This window comes from Quercus robur, chromosome 5 (genome assembly GCF_932294415.1).
Source record: "Quercus robur chromosome 5, dhQueRobu3.1, whole genome shotgun sequence".
Classification (NCBI taxonomy): domain Eukaryota; kingdom Viridiplantae; phylum Streptophyta; class Magnoliopsida; order Fagales; family Fagaceae; genus Quercus; species Quercus robur.
In genome coordinates this window covers 26693545-26715169 of record NC_065538.1, presented here as the reverse complement: position 1 = coordinate 26715169, position 21625 = coordinate 26693545, and the positions used below count along the sequence as shown (strand labels likewise).

General features: G+C 33.0%; 2 protein-coding genes across 2 annotated transcripts; one reads left to right on the top strand and one right to left on the bottom strand.

Moving 5' to 3' along the window:
- Positions 1–557: 557 nt before the first annotated feature.
- On the bottom strand, positions 558–7666 carry LOC126728036 (uncharacterized). The gene is made up of 3 exons (XM_050433919.1): positions 7581–7666; positions 1211–1503; positions 558–1099 (listed from the first exon to the last, which is right to left on the bottom strand). Exons 1-3 carry the CDS (start codon positions 7664–7666, stop codon positions 558–560), a joined length of 921 nt encoding a protein of 306 aa, XP_050289876.1.
- Positions 7667–7692: 26 nt separating this feature from the next.
- LOC126728035 (uncharacterized) lies at positions 7693–14631 on the top strand. Its single transcript, XM_050433918.1, has 4 exons — positions 7693–7784; positions 8442–8673; positions 10485–10772; positions 14437–14631. The coding sequence occupies exons 1-4, from the start codon at positions 7693–7695 to the stop codon at positions 14629–14631; spliced, it is 807 nt and encodes a 268-aa protein (XP_050289875.1).
- Positions 14632–21625: the final 6994 nt, after the last annotated feature.

The window sequence follows — 21625 nt, the reverse complement described above, 5'->3', positions numbered from 1 at the left end:
CATTATGATCGTTAGAACATCAAGATTTGTTTGTATCACAAATTTGAAGATCTATCGGTTGGTTAAATGCAAGTTGTAAAATGGGGTGTCTACACATTCATATCAGAAATATCAATTTCATGTTGTTCACAAAATGATATAACACTAGCAAGTAAAGGCTCCCATCCATCATCTCTCAACTTTTGAATAAGTGATTTTATAGTTGAAACTAAATGCATGACATTTAAAAGATCTTGAGAATGTTGTTACAAAGCTTGACAAAGAACATTAGTAATTCCCATTATCTCTTTCATCAAATGCAAGATTAAAATAAATTCAAATGATGTTAATACCTGATAAGCTCCCTTGGCATCACCGCGTTGTTTATAGTTAGCCCCTTCCTCAAAGATAGTGTTGATAACTTTGCAAGTAGCATCAAACATTTTAATCAAACTACAAATAGATTGAAAATGAGATCCCCACCTAGTATCTCCAGCTTGTTGCAAAGTATCAATCTGGTTTGCACCTCTTCCAGTCTCAATTTCATTAGAAGCAATCATATTCTCAACTTGTTCTGCTTAAGCATGTTGCAATTCATCATTACGCTTACTAGAACCAACAACAATATTGATAATATTAACCAAATGATCAAAGAATTGATGAACATCTTTTACTTCTCTAGATGCTGTAACTAGAGCTAATTGCAACCTATGAGCCATACAATGTACATAATAAGCAAATGGGCAATCTTTAAGAAAAAGAGCTTGTAATCCATTCCATTCACCACGCATGTTACTAGCCCCATCATATCCTTGACCTCGAATATTTTCAATGTGGAGGTTGTAATGAGAAAGGACAGCACATATCTCATTCTTTAAAGTCAATGCAGTAGTGTCTCTAACATGCACAACATGAAAGAAACGCTCTTTAATGAAACCTTCTTTATCAACAAACCTCAAAATGATGGCCATTTGCTCTCTCTTCGACTCATCCCAGGCTTCATCAACAAGAATGCAAAATTTTGCATCCCCAATTTCTTCACAAATAGCATTTCGCACATTACTAGCAAGAATATGCAAAATCTCCTTTTGAATTGTGGGTGATGTATATTTGGCATTTCCTGGAGCATTTTCCAAGACAACACTAGCTACTTTGTCATTGAAAGTTGATGTGAATTTTATCAATTAAATAAAATTACCTCTATTTTTTTAATCAAGGCTTTCATCATGACCTCTAAAAGCACAAGCTTGGAATGCTAGCCATCGAGCACACTCTATTGAGGTTTTGAGCCACAACCGATTATTCTCTAATTCTTTTGATGTTTGTTTCTCAATTAGCTTGTCAATATGTTGTGAATAATTCTTTAAATCCTCGCAACATTTCACAGCAATTTTATGTGGGGAGTTTGGATCTTTCCCTTCATGATGAATTAAAGGACAATTCATTCCATCTTTCACCTTTTTCCAATTATTAAAACCTGTTGAAATGAATGCATCTGATCCGGGACGACCTATTGGTTTCTTACTAAAAAGGTAGCAAGGTAGACAATATATCGCATTCATTGAAGGTGAGTATTCCAACCAATCCTTATGTGATGCAAACCATGAAGGTTGAAATCGACGACGATGAGTATCATCATTGTATGGATAGTTTATATTTTTAGGTTGATATGGCCCTTCTTTGAGATAAGCTCGTCGAATTTCATCTTATTTATTGATAGGGAATTCATATATTTGTCTACGTGATCCTGAATCACGATCTATCTCTTCAAATTGAATTCTTGAACATTTGGAGGGGTGTTCAACAGGCATTGAAGTTTCAACATTTGTTTCTACAGCCACAAGTGTCCTAATTTCTGAATTACTAACATCTTTTTTCTTATAGAATGCATCAATTATTTTTCGTTTGCTCATAATTCTTTTAGCTTTAAGAATATGACTAAAAAATTAACCTGAAAAGAATTTTAAAAAATAAAATTTTAATTAGAAATTTTTACTTAGTTATATAGATGTTATTCATACTCAAGAAAAAAAAAATTTCCATTATAATTTAAACAGTCAAACCCATCAATTATCATCATTCCTACTATTAAAATTTTCCTGTATTTTAATTTTTTTTAATACAACTTTAATTAATAATAACCCCTTAAAGGCTTAAACAAAAACAAAAATTAAACACACAAGGATTTGTACAAAGTGGAAATTAAACACAACTCCTACAACCACATGATATCTAACTAACCAAAAATAGGTAATAAAAGAAAATAATTTTACCTGTCTTCATAGAATCACAAAGTGCAAAAATGGGTGGGCCGTGTGGCAATGCTTATTTGCCTACAACTGTAGATATTCTTCCCTTTAAGACTCATCAGTCATCACAAACAATCTCCTTAATCCTTATCTCTATCCCCATTCCTTCAATCATATATTTCTCTAAAAATCTATGAAAATATAAAGAGCATGTGAATATTTAGGTGTAGATAGTTAAGAAAATAAAAAAAAGACACTGAAAATAGATGAAGGTCTAGTGCTTAAATAAGAGAAGAAAACTCACCACTTCACCAGGCAGTCACAAGTTCCAAATCCTAAAATTTGGCAATGAAATATACTGAGTGATTTGTTTTAGAAAGCAAGAAGAAAGAAAAAATTGGTCAGGAATTTTTTTTTTTTTTCCAGACTGGAGGACTGATGCTGTTGAGTTTTGGGGGCTGGTAGGCGGTACTGGGAAGTGTATCACAGAAGAGAAAGAAAAGAAAAGAATAAGAAGTAAAGTGGGAAGTGTATCACAGAAGACAAAGAAAAGAAAAGAATAAGGGATTCTGTTGGGACCGTGGGGTGGGTTTTTGAGATGCAGAAAGTGAAGTTTTGTTGTTATGTGTTTGGATTTTAGTATTTAAATGTTAGTGGGCCAACTTTGTGTTTTATTTGGAGTATGAGAGGCCTAAAACTAACGGTGGGAGCCTGGGAGAATAGAGGCCTAAAACTATAACTGGAGTGGGAGAAATATGGGGGGGGGGGGGGGGGGGGATGTCCTACAGTGGGGGGGCCCAATCAATTTTCATACCTACTCTGTTGGACCTTTTTTTTTTTTTTTTTTTTTTTTTTTTTTTGCAGGGGCCACGGCCCCCCCAAGGGACAACGTGGCTTCGCCCCTGAGGATTAACAAAAGTAACCTTAGAATAAGGATTAACAAAAGTAACCTACCCAAATTCAACAAAAACCAACTACAAATTGTGTAATCCTCATCAAATTTTACAAATGGTCAGTGACGGTGATTAAAAAAAAAGTGTTAGATACCGTTGAGATAGAATTTTTTTTTTTTTTTTTTTTTTTGAGCAGGAAAAATTAGAAAAAATATTTTGTTTTGTTAGTAGAGTTTCTTTTTCCTATATCTATTTCTATCGTGACTGCAAAACTTAGCGACCCTGATCAAGAAAAATAGAAATTATCGCAAAGAATAAAAGAATACATATCACGTGTAAATATGTATGTAAAATTCAAATATTAGTTATATTCATTGAAAAACACATACCTCCTATGCAGTACCCCTCTTCAGACTTTCAAGGTGCTTTCAACAATCGTAAAAATCAATTTTACTTGTAATTTGGAGGTGCAGTACCCCTCTTCAACATTGAAGGTACTTTCCACAATTGTAGAAAAAAAAATGAATTTTATATGTAATCTGGAGGTAGGGTAAGTATTGTGATTTTGGTTAACTGCTCTGGTAGTGGGCTGATTGAATAACCAATCAAGTAATGGCTAATAGTGGGGAGAAATTAGTGGAATGGTAAAATTTGTAGCTAAAGTTGAGGAGTTTTTACTTTGTAGCTAAAAAAAGAAAGAGAGATGCTACGTGTACAACATTTTTACAACAAATCACAGGTGGTTAGTTATTATTGATTCAAATTTGAAACTAACACTAAGATTACTTTTTTACCCTAACAATAATAACCAGTAACAACCTGCCACTTAGGATTTGTTGTAAAAATGTTGTAGATATATCATTTCTCAAAAAAAAAAAAATGTTTAACCCAAAAAAAAAAAAAAAAAGCAACTTGATCTTAACTGCTTAATGATAATGCTCCTCAAAAAGAAAAAAAAAAAAAAAAAAAAAGGGGTTAATGATAAGGGGGAAATTTAAAATTGCTGGGTAGAAGTATGGAGTTTGTATCTCAAATGTATGTACGGCTGTGTGTGTGTGCGTGCGTGTGTGTGTGTGTGTGTTTTTTTTCTTTTTCTTTTTTGGCACACTGTGTCTAAAATAACAGTGTTTATTTATTTTTTATTTTTTTATAAATGGATGAAGCAATTTGAAAACCATCAGGAGAGTAGTCCTGTTTTGTAGGCAATGTCTAAAATAACAGTGTTTTTTTTGCCAAGTTTTTTCCCTACTTAAGCATAGGTTGGTTCTGATTGTAAGGGTATTTTAGAACAAAAAAAAATCCGGTCCAAACCGGAGAAACCCCTTAAATAGTAATATAGATAGATATATATACACACTTTTACCATGATTTAATATATTTAGTATATATCTCTCAAAAAAAATATTTAGTATATATATTTTCTTTTTTGACAGTGTTTTTAAGTGAAATAATAGACATAATTATTTATTTTCTCATATTATTATCAATTGATTTATTATTATTATTGTGGGGCCAGAGAATTTGTGATCCCAGCCCATTTTATATTAGGGCCCAAGGCCCGAGTCGAGGAGAGATGTTGCCGATGACGTGCAACGAAAGTCTAAATAGCCTAGAGGTATAGCCAAGGACAATCTTGTCCTCGGCATCCCAAAACTTAGAAGGAAAGAATGGCACGCCATCAAAGGCAGCCCCCAAAGCGCTCCCAGAAGAAAGGGTGAGTACAGTGTAGGAGCGGTTCAAGGGAAAGGCTACCAATACTGCAATTAAGTACTCTACGCCTGACAGGGCCATACTCTTCAGCTTTTACAACAATCCCCAACCATTTTGGGTATGGGCTGACAAGACAAATATCAGCCCTAAAAAGCGGAACCTACATGTGGACATTTGAGAGAGGGGAAAAACTAGTATAAAACGAGGAGGAAGCGCCAAAAAGAAGGGGGCAGATGGTCTCCAGGGCCATTGAACCCTAACGTAAAAAGAATAATAAGAACATTAAGCTCCTCGAACGAGGTCCAAGGACCAGAGCCACTCAGGCCGTGCCGAGGAGAAAGTCTTCTTAGATACTCTAAGTTCACTTCTGTGCAATCATCATGAACACCATGACTAATGGCCGTCCGTTCACCAAAGCCTAGCCTTTTAGCCCACTCTCTACAAATTTATTATTTGGGCCTTTAACGTTCGAACCCAATATATCAATTTGGTGTCGTTACAAATTGAGTCCTTACAATTATTATTATTATTATTATTATGACACACACACAAAAGCATGCATGTGAGATTAAAATTGAACAATCCAAATATCCTGAATAAAATTCAATTTTATAAGAGTATTCATATCAAAGGTGTTAAAATAACTAAAATGCTATTTTAGCACCCAAAACACTAAAAAATCTACTACATCAAAGGTGCCAAATTATAATTTTTTAGCACATAGTTACAGTAAGCGATTATCTCTAATAGTTTATTGTAGCTAGATGGTAAATACAAAAATAAATAAATAAATGAGAGAGAGAGAGAGAGAGAGAGAGAGAGAGAGAGAGAGAGGCTAAAAAAAAAAGAATATTTAAAAAGTAATAAAATAATAGTATTTAATTTTGGGAGTATTGTCAAGTGGGGTATTAAAATACTACAATGAAAATGCTAAATCTTATTTTTAAGTTGCTAAATCTAAATTTTCTAGCACTTTGATGTGAATGCTCTAATAAAATATGAAAAAGTTGAAGTTAGTTATATAGAATTGTATATTATTGATTATGTGTGCTATTTTATATGACATAAGTTGTACTATTTTATATTACATAAGTTGTTGACACAATGAACAATTATAATAGTATTATTAATAAGATTATTAAATTTTAGTTAAGTTTAAATACTTATAGAGAGCGTTTAATATTTTTAAGGGTCATGTTAATGAGTGCCTTTAGGGCAATGGTTAATAATCAATTTTAAGAAAGTTTTGACACTACTTTTATGGGAAATGAAAAAAACTGTCAAAATATTAATTTTTTTTCCTTTTCCCAAAAAAACTTTCTTTAAATAGATTGTTAACCAATGTCCTAAGGGCATTCATTAGTATTTCCTTATTTTTAATTATAAAAACTATGTAGTTTTAGAATATTTTTGTTTCATATGATGAAAAATATATTCTAAAAAAAAAAACCGAATTGTAGGCATATATTACTATGGTGAATGGATTGGATAGAAAAAGCTACAAAAGATTTGAGAATGAAGGTGAATTCTGTAAGTAAGTCAGCACTCTAATCACTTGGTCCACTCTTCATGCAAGATGGATAGAGAAAAATTCTAGAAAGAAAAGTTTTGCTTTTACCTTGAGTGCAAGGGAGATAGAACTGCATGAGGGAACTGTAGGGGACTACTAAAGAGAGAATATATTTAAGGTACTAATTAATGAATTTGAAGCACTGTATTTCAATTTTTATCATGGATGTTTGGGGTTGAGAGAGAGAATTTGAGCTTGTGCAATTACCAGTTGTACGTTATATTTTGGTATGTATGGGAAACTTCAATATTAAAAAAGTCTTAGAACTCACTCACAAGTCACAAAGGAGGAATGTGAAATTCAAAACGTCTGAAAGAAAAGAACCCAGAGAGATTGCATAGCTCACGAATAGAGATTTCAATCTACCTTGTGCTTAATTGAAACTCCTACACGAGAAAGAGACACAAATAATGCATTTATATCCCAAATTTTCATCTATTGTCTTCTTCTTCTTCTTCTTCTTTTTTCTTTTTTTTTTTTTTTTTTTTGATATTTGATTTTAAATATTACTTGGGATCTTCTTTCATTTGAGAATTTAGATCATTGCCTAAATAGTTTAGGGGTTGAGCCAGCCCTGTAACAATATAGAATATAGGTTATGAATATTTCATTTTTACTAGACAAAAATTGGCTTATATTAGGGAAAAATTAATTAACAAAAGAAAGCTAGAGGAGTAATTCTAACAAACAATTGGAGGAGTTGGAAATTTAATGAAAGGGAATTTTTTTTTCCCAAATGATTAAAAAAGAAAAGAAAAGAAAAAAAAAAAAAAAAAAAAAAAGGTACAAAAAGACTTATTCGATCAAAAGGTGTGACCATTGTGATAGTGATAACTGATAAGTTAGGGAAATGTATTAATTCCATTTTGGACTGCATTTCGATTTGTTCAGTGGAACGAAATAGTGATAATTGATAAGTTAGGGGACTAGGTACATTTTAATTTTTATATATTCACAACATTTTCATAATAATTTCACACTAAATCATATGTGATAAGTTGTTATTTATTCTAATTTGATCTCATTATTGAAATTACATTTTTGTCAACCAGTAACAACTAATAATAAATAAACAATTAGGATTTGTTATGAAATTTGTTGTGAAAATGTCCATTAGGATTTGTTATGAAATTTGTTGTGAAAATGTCAAGTTTCAAGTCCAATTGTTTCGGAAATTACCCAATGAACCGTGTACCAACAACAACTTCCATCACTTCTACGGCTTCTCCCATTGAGGGGCCTTCTCTAAAATCTAAAAGCTCCATATTTCAAAAAGTTTTCTGCAAATGCAATGGCGTCTTCGAGGAAATGGGCTCGTACCATATCTCTTATTGCTTCTAGGATATATTTCCTTTTGATTATCTTTCAAATTCCACTCTTCAGGTAAATCGCAATTGTACTTTTCGATTTTTCTTTAAATTAGCAGTATTAGAATGATAGAGGGATTTCAAATTAAAAAAAAAATTTCCTTGTTTCAGGATTTTATTTTATTTTTTCCCCTCTTAAGTATTTCCAATTTTACATGGCTTATTATTATTATTATTAATATATTTTTTTTCATTTTGAATAAATCTATCATTTGTAAAATGAATATATAGAAACTAAACTTTTCCTATTCCTCAAAATTTACATAATATTTTGCTTAATGAAATTTTATCTATTGTTTTTCCTTTCATAATTCTCAATTTTTTCTCGTAAGTTGTGATCACTTCGAAAAGAAAAGAAAGAGAAAAATTTTATGGTATATATATATATATATACACGAAAATTAATCTAGTAAATGCGCTTCTATTTTATCTTATTTATTAAAATATATATATATATATATATATATATTGCCCATTTGGTAATGTGGTTTCAAACCCATTTTTCAAAATACATAATTTTTAAATTTCACCTATTTTTTTTAGGTATATCTTTTTCAAACAATCATATTTTCATAAAAATTGAAAAATAAACTGTAGTAAATGCTCCCTATGTAAGGTACCAAAGTGAAAAAAATGAACTAACAACTAATATATTCTTCTGTTTGACATACAGGATCCCATGTAGAAGTGGAATATGTAGGACACCTATACAAGTGACATGTTCACAATTGATTGCAAGTGAACTCCTTCCTAGAATTGTGGTGAAGGCTCTACTATATCCAGGGGCAATTGCGAATGCTTTGTTTAAGAGCAAAACCATCCCAAGCTATAACAACTTGCTCGAGTTATATAATTTGACCAATATGAAGGTAGCTCTTGCGACATCAGATCTCCATCGCATAGAGGTTAGTATATTCAAATTACTTTTTTCCTTCACAAAAATAAAATAAAATAAATAAAAAAATGAAAAAAAATAAAAAAACTACTCTTTCATGACTACCCATCCTTTGAAAGGGAAAGTGTGAGGATCAATCTAAACTACGTGGAGAAGAGTACACAGAGGGATTGTGTTTGTTACAAGCAAACTGTTTTATACAGAAATTATGTAAAGTGAAATGTGATACTTGGTGTGAATTGTGAAATTCCACGAGTCATTGAGTTTTTGAATGCAAGTTGCACCTGAATCCATTTGGCAAATTGCTCATCTACTTGGGTGTCACACATCATTGCTCCCCAAACTCCGCGCCTCTCAAGGGTCGTGGGGCATCCATGGGGGCAGAATTTGGCAACAAGTATTTCCCTATATAAAAAAGAGGATTTAAAAAAAAAAATTTAAAAAGTTGGATAGATCTAGAAAAGAGGATTTGAGATAAGGAAAAAAAATGAGGTAAAATTACATTTCAAATCATATACTTGAAATCTTGAACTGAAAAAAAGAGTCTAAAAAAGTACTAAATCTCATGAGTTCAAAAGTAATAAATTAAAACTCAATTTAAAAAAAGTAGCAAATTAAACCTTCATTTCATATTAAATTTTAAACCTAATGCTAAGATTTTATTTATAATTTTGTTTTTCAAAAATTAGGGTTTAATTTATTAGTTTTGAAATTGTAGAATTTAATTTGTTATTTTTTGAAACTTTAGGTTTTAATTTGGTATGTTTTGAAACTTTAAGGTTTAATTATGTTACCGTCCTAAACTATAAGATTTAAAATGCAATTTGCCTAAGAGTTTATTTCCATGTCAACTTTCAATATTCGAGGCATATACATTTCGTTAGTCATATATTTTAATTATATTTTATTTAACCATATGTGAAAAAATAGATGATAAAATGTCAATTTGTTTTTGGAATTCTTACAATACTACCATTTAATATATATATATATATATATATATATGTATGGATGTATATGTATGTATGTATATACATAAAAGGTAGTAGAGTCTCAGTCTTTAGCATGACAATTCCAGCTCCTTCTTACGAGACATCTTAGAAACCCCACAAAATGATAGTGTAGTAGATTGAATTTAAGACTTTTAGATCTGTGTTATACCCTAAATCAATTGATCACGCTGACTTTAATTCTGTAGAAAATTAAACATTTTCCTAGTATTTTCCTTTTAACACATACACATGGCTTTTTCTACATAATTAAGAATTTTGAAATGCCATTCTTATCCTATACAAATTATGGGATTAATTTATTACATAACTGAAGTGTAGGAGATTAATTATTCGAATCGAAAGTCCTAGGACTAAATTGATTATTATTTTTATTTATATTTTTTGTACTTCAATTTTGTACTCACATTAAACTATTAAAGTCCAAGAATGGTATCTGTAAAACCCCAAAAAATTTTAGGACCTACATGAACATAAAATTTGAAGACCAACAGCATATTTAAGCCTTTTGTTTCTTTTCTTTCATACAGCTTCTCAACTATTCTCAGATATCTCTAGAAAAGGAGTTCATATGATACAAAACATTTAGTTGTCCTAAAAAGAACTAACAAGTTTTCCTCAAAAACATTTTTCAATATAATGTAGACCAAAAATTTTGTTTTAAGAACATGCTGGTAAGAAGAATATCATAATGTGTTGGACGGTATGAATTGCATTAGCAACGATATTGAAAAAAGAAGTGCTACTAAACAAAACAATCTGAATTGAACAAATTAGAAAACTACAATTTCCTCACTTTGGCTTGCACCAGCTTCTTGCAGGGAGTTACTTATCGGTTGCAGGAGCAATTTTAGGTCTCATAAAACCACGAAGGTTGAGCCTCTTCGGAACACTTCTTATTCTATGGGGCCTTGTTAGGGAAGCGATGAGAAAATCTGCTGACAGATATCTCACGGAAGCCATTTATATCTACCCAACAATGCTGATAGCTGTGGTTTTTGCCTTCTTGTCTATAAGAAAGGATGTTAGAAAGATAGTTCGAAGCTACAAAGATAAGAGACATGCAAATTATTCATGCAGCCATTTAAAAGCAAAACAGGTATGAACCATTGTGTTAAAAAGAGACAAAATTTATGTATATGTGGGAGACAAAATTTGACTTGTAGCAGCAAAATAGAGATGATTTTTCATTTTTTATATTTTTCGAAAAAAAGAAAGATTATTTTATTTTATTTTTTATCCCTTTCGAATGGTATTGTGAATAAAGAAATAGAGGATAACTTATTATGAGCTGTAGATTCCTGTTATGCAGTTGTTTCCAATTACACACTTTTCTCATGGAGGTGATTTTACTGTTGGAGATTCCCATAAATAAAAGTTGGTCCAAAATTAGCTTATTTTCAGTTAATTTTACTCTACTCTCCTTCACTCTCCTTTTTTTCTCTTTCAATCCAAATAGGTCATAAATTCTAATTTTGACATTTGACTTTGGTTTGAGGGTTTTTTTTTTTTTTTTTTTTGAGGTTTTTTTACTTAAGTATGAAAGGAGAGTATTTTCGTTATAAAAGAGGTAATTCGATATTCATTATTCACCGATGAATACATAATGAAGTTTCATATCTCATTTCTCACTTAATAATGAAACTTGTTACTTTTTAGGGATCCACGAATCAAATGACATTTTTATTCACTTTTTTGGGATCCACAAATCAAATGATATTTTTGTTCCGAATTTGGCCTCTTCTTCACCCTCTGAATTAAACATTTTCTTGCCATAATGGTTTAGTTCTTCCTATAAGTATTAATGATAAAAGTCAGATCCTAGATATAGAAAATTAAGAAGGTAGATTCCCTTCTCCATAAAAATAAAAAAAAATAAAATAAAAAAAAAAATTTGATATTATCGAGGATATAACACATAAATAGAGAATTGAGCAAATTTTGCCTAATGTAAAGGCAATCAAGAAAGCTGTGTAAGTGAATATATAACCTTAAAAAAAAGGGCTAATCCTGCCAATCTTGCTTGCAAAATAGAAAGAACCACTAATTTATCTCGATATATATACATATATAGGGGTGGAGTTAGGACTTTTTGTTTGGGGGACCAAATTATGGTACTAATATATTAATCAAAAGCCAAGATAAACCTTCACACACATGTGCAAACACATAGACACATATACAAGCCTTAATATTTTGATACTAGAGTAGGTCATAATTTGTAAATATATTGCATACAAAACTATCAACTTTGACATATGTATATTTGTGAGATAACTTTTTAGGAGAACTTATCATCTTTTAAATTCCAGTGAGTATACAAAAGTTGTTTAGTTTGATATTATACATGTACAAAAATTGAATTTGAGAAAACAAAAACTACTTTGCCTCTATAACTACTATACTAATTGAAAAATTATATTATTTTTTAAGAGCATCATTGGACTTGTTGATATCGTATTTTGTCTGCCTTGTTTTGCATTCCAATTTTTTTTTTTTTTTTTTCACAAAAATTACCATTTTGATCCTGGGTTCATTGGAATGTTTAAAATTTTGTAATTTATCTCGATCAGATGGTAGATTATCCAATTTTCCATGTTTAAGGTTAAAATAACTAAAATGCCCTTGTTCTTCAATCTTTGACCGAATTGATTGGCAGTCAAACTAAGTCAAGATTCATCCAAATGATAAAATTCATCTTTCTATGTTAAGAATAATATTCCCAAAATAAATATATAAATATATATATATATATATATATAGTTTTCTTTCCGTCAATGCATATTTGATCCTAATTTGACAAAAAAAGATTTAACTATATAATCAGGGATATTTTTTGGCCCATGTCACAGATAATTTAATTCCCTATAGTTTTCAGTTCACAGGTCCAGATTGAATTTAAAATGGTAAAATATCATGAAAAAAAAAATGCTTGATGATTAAATTTCGCGACTATCAATAAATTTTAATTACAATTCAATTTTATTGAATTATATGAAAATGACATTAGATTGGCCCAAAGGAGGAGAAGTTTGAAAGGTTTTGTGATGAGTTTCATTTTGGCATGCTTAATTTGCTAAAATTACATTTAATAAAAGTAAATTTATTATATATCTTTATATTGAGTGTGAATTTTGAAAATCTAACCGTTAGATTGCATGTTTTTATTATATTCTTTATGATTGCAAAAATTTTAAGAAGATCAAATATCAATTGCTATGTCAGTAAACAAATATTAAAATTTTAAGTTTTTGTGATCTAAAATTGTGTATAAAAAATAAGTTTATTAATTAAATAGTAAATAACATCCGATTTGAACAAAATTTAATATACATATTAAGAACATAAGAAAAATGAAATTTAGTGGTTAGATTTTCAAAATTCACACTTAAAATAAAAATATGTGAGAAATTTGAAGAATTTATCTTCAAACTAATTTTGAGAGAAACTTTGTTTAAAAAATGGCTTTTCCTAATTAAACTTGTTTTTCACCGCATTTTCCAAAGCATTAAGCTCACTCAATTGAAAATTGGAGACAAAAAACAATGATAATTATAAATTATACCTCATAAGGTTTCCAACGATACCTTGTTTGATCAAAACGGAGGTCGAGAAGTCTAAGAAGATTTAGTGGAAAAATAGGCCAAAATCAGGAAAGCCCATAAAAATTCAATTTTGGTACTAACTTTGTGCGTAGATTCTTAATTGCATATAAAGAGTGGACCCAAGAAGCACCTGCATTCCAAACAGAGTTCAATTTTGGTAACTCTACTCAACCCATTTTTCACATTTCAAACACACTTACACATATTACAACACATTTTTTCACCTGACTATATCAAAAACATCCAAAATACTTACTCAAACTTAGTTACCAAATGGGTTTTCCTTGACATCCTGGAATAGACGTAGGCCTCGACAGAAGGATGTCCGGATTGAAAGATATCGGCGGTAAAATTGACACAAGTTATAAAAACTAGTTTGGGTAGCCAACTTTGGAGACGGATAACTTTCAGCACAAATCTCTAAATGACTTGATGCCAGAACCAATGGAAATTAAGCTGCAAGATCTTACCGTGGACACCAAGAACATCAAATGGAGTCCGGCAAAGCCTTCAAATCAGTGTGCATAATCAGTACCTGAGATTGATCAAAGCTGGAACCAAAAACTAGAAAAAGATTGAATTTTTACCCGTGCACGAGAACAAGCTGCACATGGACCAACATGCACAACTTCAAGCTGCGCATGTGGTCCAGGCAGCATTTTATGTTGGAGAATCTTACCATCCTACCGTTTGCTAATTTGCCTGACAATGACTCCGCCCCTCGTTTTTGTTTTTGGATTGTGGGGAAGGATGTTTAAAAAGTCAACACATTTTTTTTTCTTTTTGGCTGGGCAGTGGGCACCATTCTGCTCTACAGTTTTTTTTTTTTTTTTTGGCTTGATCATTCTGTTCACTTCTACTTATGATGTTTAAGAACATTCTTTAGCATATTTTGCATATGAGCAGGATAACCTACATTTTACTTAAAAAGTTGACTTCCTTGCCATTTCATTATGATTTATTCCTTTTATGAACAACGTTTTGAATTCCATATGAACTTCTTGGCCCCTTAGTTCTAGAAGATGAAACTATGAGCAGGCTTAGTAATTTTTAGTTACTGCATGAAAATTGAAATCTGATAAATTCAGTACATTCTTTTTTGACAATTGCAACTTGCAAGTAAGTATTGTTCATCTTTAATTTCCTCTCTATGTGCAGGGATTTGAGGTTGTGCTGCCAGATAAGGCAACTATGGAACATACTGTTATTCCCGCAATTGAAGCTTTAAGCAGAAAGGACATGGAAGGAGCGAGCAACCTGTTAAGAATCTCTCTCCAAGTTCTTTTGGTGAGGGCAGTAAACTCCGTCATCATTGCCTCTGATGATATTGCCTCAGAACAATCCACTTTTTAAGAAATGTATTGACCCAATGGATGCATTGGTCAGGACAACTATTAAGTGGATGCAATCAGCTGAAAAAGGTACATAGAGAATACTGAGAATGCTGTTGTTAATCACGTATCTTCATTTGTAATTTCTGTAAAACATTGTTTTTTTATTATTATTGGTAAGTGACACACACTCAATAGGTCCTGAATCCACAACCACAACCTCATTGTCCACCTAGCACTTGTAAGGGGAGGAGCTGCTAGTTGAGCTAGAGCTCATTGGCATTTCTGTAAAACATTGTTATATAATGTAATCTTGGATCTTAAATATTCTTATCATGCACATATTTTCTGCTGTATTTTTCTGTCTTCGTTATGTCAATTGAGGATTATTGGAAGGGAAGGACTAAATTTCAAAAATTTGGTCATGAAAGACATGCTTTCTTTGTCTATTTGAAAAATTAAGCTTGAAGCTCCAGAGTTAGTAAGATTATTGGAAAGAAATCTCGAAGTACAAAGTTCAAGAGAACTCATGATTTCCCAAGAGAAGCTCCAGAGTTAGTAAGGTTCTTGCTCTATTTTTTTGGGAATAACTAAGCAGAAATTTTATTAATAAAGGAATCTCGAAGTACAAAAATCACGTAGTACACATAACCAGGAGAAACACCCAATACCAGTAGCCAAAACCTACAGAAGATCCCCCAACAATCACCCAATACTCAATATCAAAAGTACAAGAAAACCACAAATTACACAGAACCCAGGAGAATCCCTAAATACAAGAAGCCAAACATACTCAAGAGAACTCATGATTTCCCAATGTTTTAAAATTTCCTATTGCAGAAATGATGCACTTAGCAGCAGAATCTCCAGCCTGGCCTTAGCATCTCTTCGCATTGCTTTCACAATTTGATCCTCTGTGCTGATATTTTCCTTGATAAGTAATTGCATAGCATTCCTCTCCTTCCAGTTCCATACATGGTACACAGTAGGACTAAACCCCAATTTACACCAAAGAGTACACAAAGACCTCTCATTCCAATGCTCTACTGCCCAACCAACAAGAATATCCCAATTATTATCCAAGCTCTCATGGCAACAAAAGCTTCTTTCACAGATTCTTTTTGACAAATGAACATTTAAAGACGAGATGGTCCCTCCTCTCAATACACAATCTGTAAAGTACACAAGCAGGGTCTCCCCCATTTCCCCCCATTAAGCTAATCTTTCTTTCATTGCTAACCAACATATAAATCCATGTTTAGGGATTCTGTGACCATGCTTTATCCTTTATCACTCTTGCACCAAATTGGCATTTATGGAATTAGTTGCATCATAGATTGCAAAATGACTAATAAAAGCCTCACTAGCTCTCTTTGCCTAAATATTTTCCTCCAGTCCCAAGAGCAATCTTGTGGAGACTTCGCCAACCATAAACTCCTTTCTTTGATCAAATGTGATCTAACCCAAGCAATTTTCATAGAGATGAAAGGCATAACTTTGGATTATCATATTATTTTACTGCATTTCTTTTGGTTGAACTGATTCAATCTCTCCCCCCGCCGGCCCCCTTCAAATATAACGATTTTCACCTTCCTGAGCACCTGGTGTGATCATTGCTACGCCTAAACATGTAGATATGGAATTTCTTTTCTTTTTTTTTTTTTTTTTTTTTTTTTTTTTTTTTGTTCTGATAAATATATTGTTAGGCTTATTTATAGTTGAAAAAAGTCACCAAACATGTGGTACTATAATGTAGTATGGACAACCCTAAATCGGGGTTAAGCATTAGGTAATTTTCATCCAAAAAAATGATATTGTAAGATACTACATATTTTACTACAACCGATAGAACACTCTTTTCTATCATTTGTAACTAAGCTGTAATAAAATATTTTATTTTCCCTAGCTTCGCTCTTTTTCTGTTTTTCATAGCTTATCTTGTTTTCATACCAACAGCATTGGTACAAACCAACAGAACTTAAAAGGGTATAAACTGCGGTAAGGCATGCGATTCATGAGAAATAATAAATAGTAAACGGTAGAAAAAGAAAAATTAAAACTAAGTTAAATGGCACAGGTCCAAGACCAATAATTACCAAAGAGAAGAGAAATTCCTCCAAAAATTGATTGCCTTTTTTCTTTATCCAAGCGTTAGAATTCTTTTTGTACTGGAAGTATTAGAATACTTGCTATAGAATATGTGTGGTAGGCCTTTTTTTTGCAATTGTGTGCTGGACTGTCTCTTGCCACGTTACGGCCCAATGATTCTGGGTAGAAGAGTCAGGACTGTCTTGACTGCAACACACCCCAAGCTAATTTGTGCGCAAGCTAGAACCCCTTTGCTAAGACCTTAGACACGTGCCCATGGCGGAGGAAACTGTTACAAAAAGGTTATGGCAGGCAGGTGCAATATGACAATAATAAGAAGAATATGTTCACTGTCAGCCAAAAAAGAAAAGCTAAATCATGATCTTAGTAAAGGAGGAGATAATGCAGTGATATAGATGCAGCAGAAGTGAGTTAATAACAATGATAAAAATAAAAAATAAAAAATAAAAAAGAAATAATATTAATGCTTGATCAATAAAACAAAATGAAGGATGGTTAGTCTGATGTGCTTGATTTCTCCACAGAGTCAAGTCTAGGAAGGGAATCATCCTTCAATGTGGGCAATCTCACTAGGACGTCCTGCCATAGAAATTGCCCACTTTGAGAGAATGGACCTAGATAGTTTTTCCTCCAATTTCTTAATCCTCACTAGAGAGTAGGCTTTTAGAGGGAGAGAAAGGGACAACCTATTGATACATGCCTACTATCACACTCTTGCTCGCTCTCCGTTTTCCCTCCTATCTTTCACTCTTTTTATTACTTCTTTTTCTCTTATTTTTCTTATCTCTTGTGTTTTTCTTTCCCTTTTTTCTGTTCTCCTCCGTTCTCCCTTGTTCTGCCTTTTCTGTGCACAATTAAGGCCTTTTTTTTTATACTACCTACCGTGATGGATTTTTACTGTTTTTCCCTTTAATTGCTTTTGTCCTGGCATAGGTGTCCTTCCCAAACCACCCACTGGTCTGTCAACTGCCCAGCCATCACCACTTACCTGTGCTAGTCATGCCACATCCCATTCCTAAATAAAAGAGTTTCAATTTAGTTTCTTGCTCACCATGGCATTCCCATTCGAACAAGGGTGGCCATTCTCTCTTACTATCCCCTATAGCATGCACCTAGTGATTCCAGCTCACCTTTCTCTCTTTTGGGTGGTATGTCATCCTAGCAAGACATTTCCTCTAAAAGAGTTTAAGCGGGAACCCTAGAATAGGCTTTCCCCTTCTCCCCACCGCCAGTTCATACCCTCTTTTACCTCTGACCCATGGCTCACCACTCCGGTATTGGCTGGGTACAAGTGGGTGGTGCCTGAGCTTTGTGTGTGCTCCACTTCTATGTGTGTCCATGGCTTGTTTGCTGTTCATGTGTTTGCCATGACTTGAGAGCTTGTTTGCATGTTCCACTACTCGTTCTTAACCTCTTGTGGCATGGATGAGTCTCTGGGCTTTCATTCTTTATGTCTTACTTCTTTCCTAGGTTGGGTCTTACTTGGTTGTGGGTCTTTCCTTCTTCAGTCCATCCCTTAACCTCTTTGCGAGTCGATTGACACTTTTGCCATGCCACCCCGTTGTTCTTGTCATGTTATTATTTGACTTGTACTTGCTAGGCCTCTTTTGGACTTGCTGTATGCTTTCCTTCTGCTCAATTCCAGTAGCCCAGTACTATCATTGGGCTCGTACTCATGTTGCTTTGGGCTTCCTTGGCCCATTTCATCACCTTTGAGCTCCCTTGGGCCATTTTATTCTTTTGGACATCCTCGGCCCGTTTCATTTCCTTAGGCATCCCCGGCCCATTCCAATCCTTCATTCTCGTGGGCTTTTGCTAAGTTTTTTGGGCTTCCCCGGCCTAAGTTACCATATCCTTTACTTTCTTGGCTTATAGGCTTTTCCACCAACCCCTATTTACTTAGTTCCTTCCTTTGGGTTCCTTTGGCCCATTCTTGCTTGCTTTCCATTTCTCATAATGCCCATAGGTTTACTACTTCTTTCTTCGGGTTTCTTTAGGTCCACTTGCTTTCTTTGAGGCTCTTTTGTTATTTTACAGGCCAATGGTCCATTATTCCTATCATTCGGGCTTAATGGTTCCTTCTCAATTTGGTAATTCTTATTCTTTATTCCCTCTCATATTGTTGGGCTTCTTCCTATTATTGGGCCTTTTTGCCAAAGTGGGCATCAACAATATATTTCTTCTTGTCATTTATATGCTTTCCAATTAAATCATCATAAAATTGGGTAATCAACAGATGACTTGCTTCCTAATTCATAATTTGCTTCTTCTTCTTTTTCTTCATTTTTTTTTTCCCTCAACATAATTAGTGTTATTCTATTAATATTCAATGTTGCTGCCTACTTTTATCTATAAGGTCCAAAATACCCATGGCTCAACAATATCAAAATGAAAAAGGTTTTGCTGCATACTAGTATGTAGCTATTGCTACATAATGAGTTATGTGATAGCAAAAAGAAAGCAACATGTGTCCAAGGGCTCACCTAATCACGTGCATTGAACATGACCCTTGGACACACGTTTGCTTACTTTTTACTGCCACATGAGGTGAGAAACATTAAGAGAAAACTTTTACCTAAGTAACCATAAAATGGGCATTGAATTGGAAGCAAATTACAAGAAAGCTAACAATATCAATTTTGGTTTGGAACACCCATTTAGTTTGGAGTGTCAAAATTTCATCTGAAACGTTACACAATAAGGGGTCACCTGCACTAAAAATTTCGGCCATTCCAACTGAAATGGAACAATACTCGACAAAACATTACTTTTACTACTAACCCATCAATGCAAATAGAATTTAAAGGTTCATCACCTTCTATGACAACCTCTTGAAAACTATAAATTTTTGTAATTTATAATTTATGATAAAAGATATAAAAATATTATGTCCATGATATTTTTACAATACTTTCACAGCAAATCCTACTTGGCAGATTGTTACTTGTTGTTACTAGTCGGCATAAAAGTAATTTTATTGTAAGATTCAAGTAAAAAACTTGTATCCTGTCAACTAGGATTTTTTGTAAAAATGTGGTACACGTTTGTGTGTGTATATATATAAACTTTTGCACAGAAAAACTTGTCACATATTGGGCTTGAGCCCAAATAAATGTGATTTTGGTCCCAACTCCCAAAAACTTGTTAAACAGCTTTCATGTTAACTACTATCCCTTTTGGCCGAAGCACATCCACCTTTGGGCATTAGCTCCACCAGTCACATTGCATGTACCTTTCTTAAAATTTACCTTTTTTCAATTTTTCATAGATGTATCTTTGGTAAATTTTGCTTGCAAAAATAGCCAAATAACATCTTTTTGCAAACTATGTTGTAATCTATCACTATTTAGGAAATATGTAGGAATGTACCACTTTTTGGGTACTCGAGTTTGGTGAAATCAAGTTTCCCATGGTACTCGAGTTCCATGAAAAAATTTGAAATTTTTTTTATAATATCTCTTAGTTTGTTGTATCTTGTTCTGTGTTCTATCCCATATTTTCATGTTATCTTTTATACGTTTTTAACAATTTATGTCATTAACCAGTTCCCATAATCTTCTTACACCCTCTTCTGTTAATTCCTCTCTCTCTGTATTAGTTGGTATCAGATCCCTGTGATTTTTTTCTCCTTCCTTTGATTAGTATACTTTGATTATTGTTTTGATTATTATGCTCTATGATTTATAGTTGCCACAATATGTGGATCCTCTATATTAATCACATCAGAACACTGGATTTGATAATCAAGTAGAATACTAAGGAGTTTGTTCTTAAAGTTCTTAAAGAACCTTGTTTTCCAAAGTTACCTTGTGGATGTTTAAGCCTAGAGTTGGCATTTTAGTCCTGTTAGGTCTTAGGTAAACAGTTCTTTCTTGAAGAAACTATCATGGCCAATTCATCCTCAGCAGTTACTAATACCACTAAACCTACCTTTGATCTTTACCTTCGTACATCCACTGCAAATAGGTTAGATTACTTGTATGAAATCTCCCATGTACCTGAAGATAGTAAGATTCCTATTACTGATTTCCCTATTGTAAATCCCTATATTGTGTTTGATAAACCCCAAACTTCTTTCAAAAAATCCATAAAAAAGTTTTTAGGTCGTTCTCATCCTTCTACTATAAAAGAATATGTTCAAGCCTCCAAGTTTGACCAGTTTAATATTCCAACATGTGAGAATGAAAACTTTATCACCCTTGCTCTTCCTAGAGAATTTGTAATTCCATGGCAAAAATAAGGGTACACACACCTTCATTTTGGTGCAGTAAGGTTGGCATTAACCTTCCATGGAAGAAAGGGACTCCCTGTAGTCTCTAGAATTTCACTCCTTGATTCTAGATTCTTGGAATATCAAAATGCAGTCATAGGAACAATCCAAACTACTTTAAATGCGGGAACATTTTTTGTCACACTTTTTCCCAATTTCAATATGTCTCTCAAAGATCCTCACCTTTATGATGCTCTCAAAGTACAAGTCCAAATTACAGGAGCCTCTCAAGTGCAAGACACATTTGCTGCTACACTTCATTACCAGCTTGCTTATAGGCTTCAAAATCATGATTTTGACATGGCAGTTCTAGACATGGCCCAATCCAATGATGCTTTGCTAATCCAAGTTAATCCAAGAATGACACCCATGTGTACGTTCATTCCAAGACAACTCAACAAAGACCAGATGACTTCTCTCTTCCCAGAATCATGGATTACGAAATATGAGATGCTTCATCAAGCAACTAAGCCAATTCAGTCAAATGATCCTTTCTTTATCAGAAAAGCAAATGGCGAAGTTGAGACAAGATTTTTGAAAGCTCCACCAAAGAAGAAAGATGTAACAATCTTCCCAACTCAGATTGCTATGCTCCAACCGGTGTCATATGTTTGTGAAAATGGCCTTAAAATCAAGG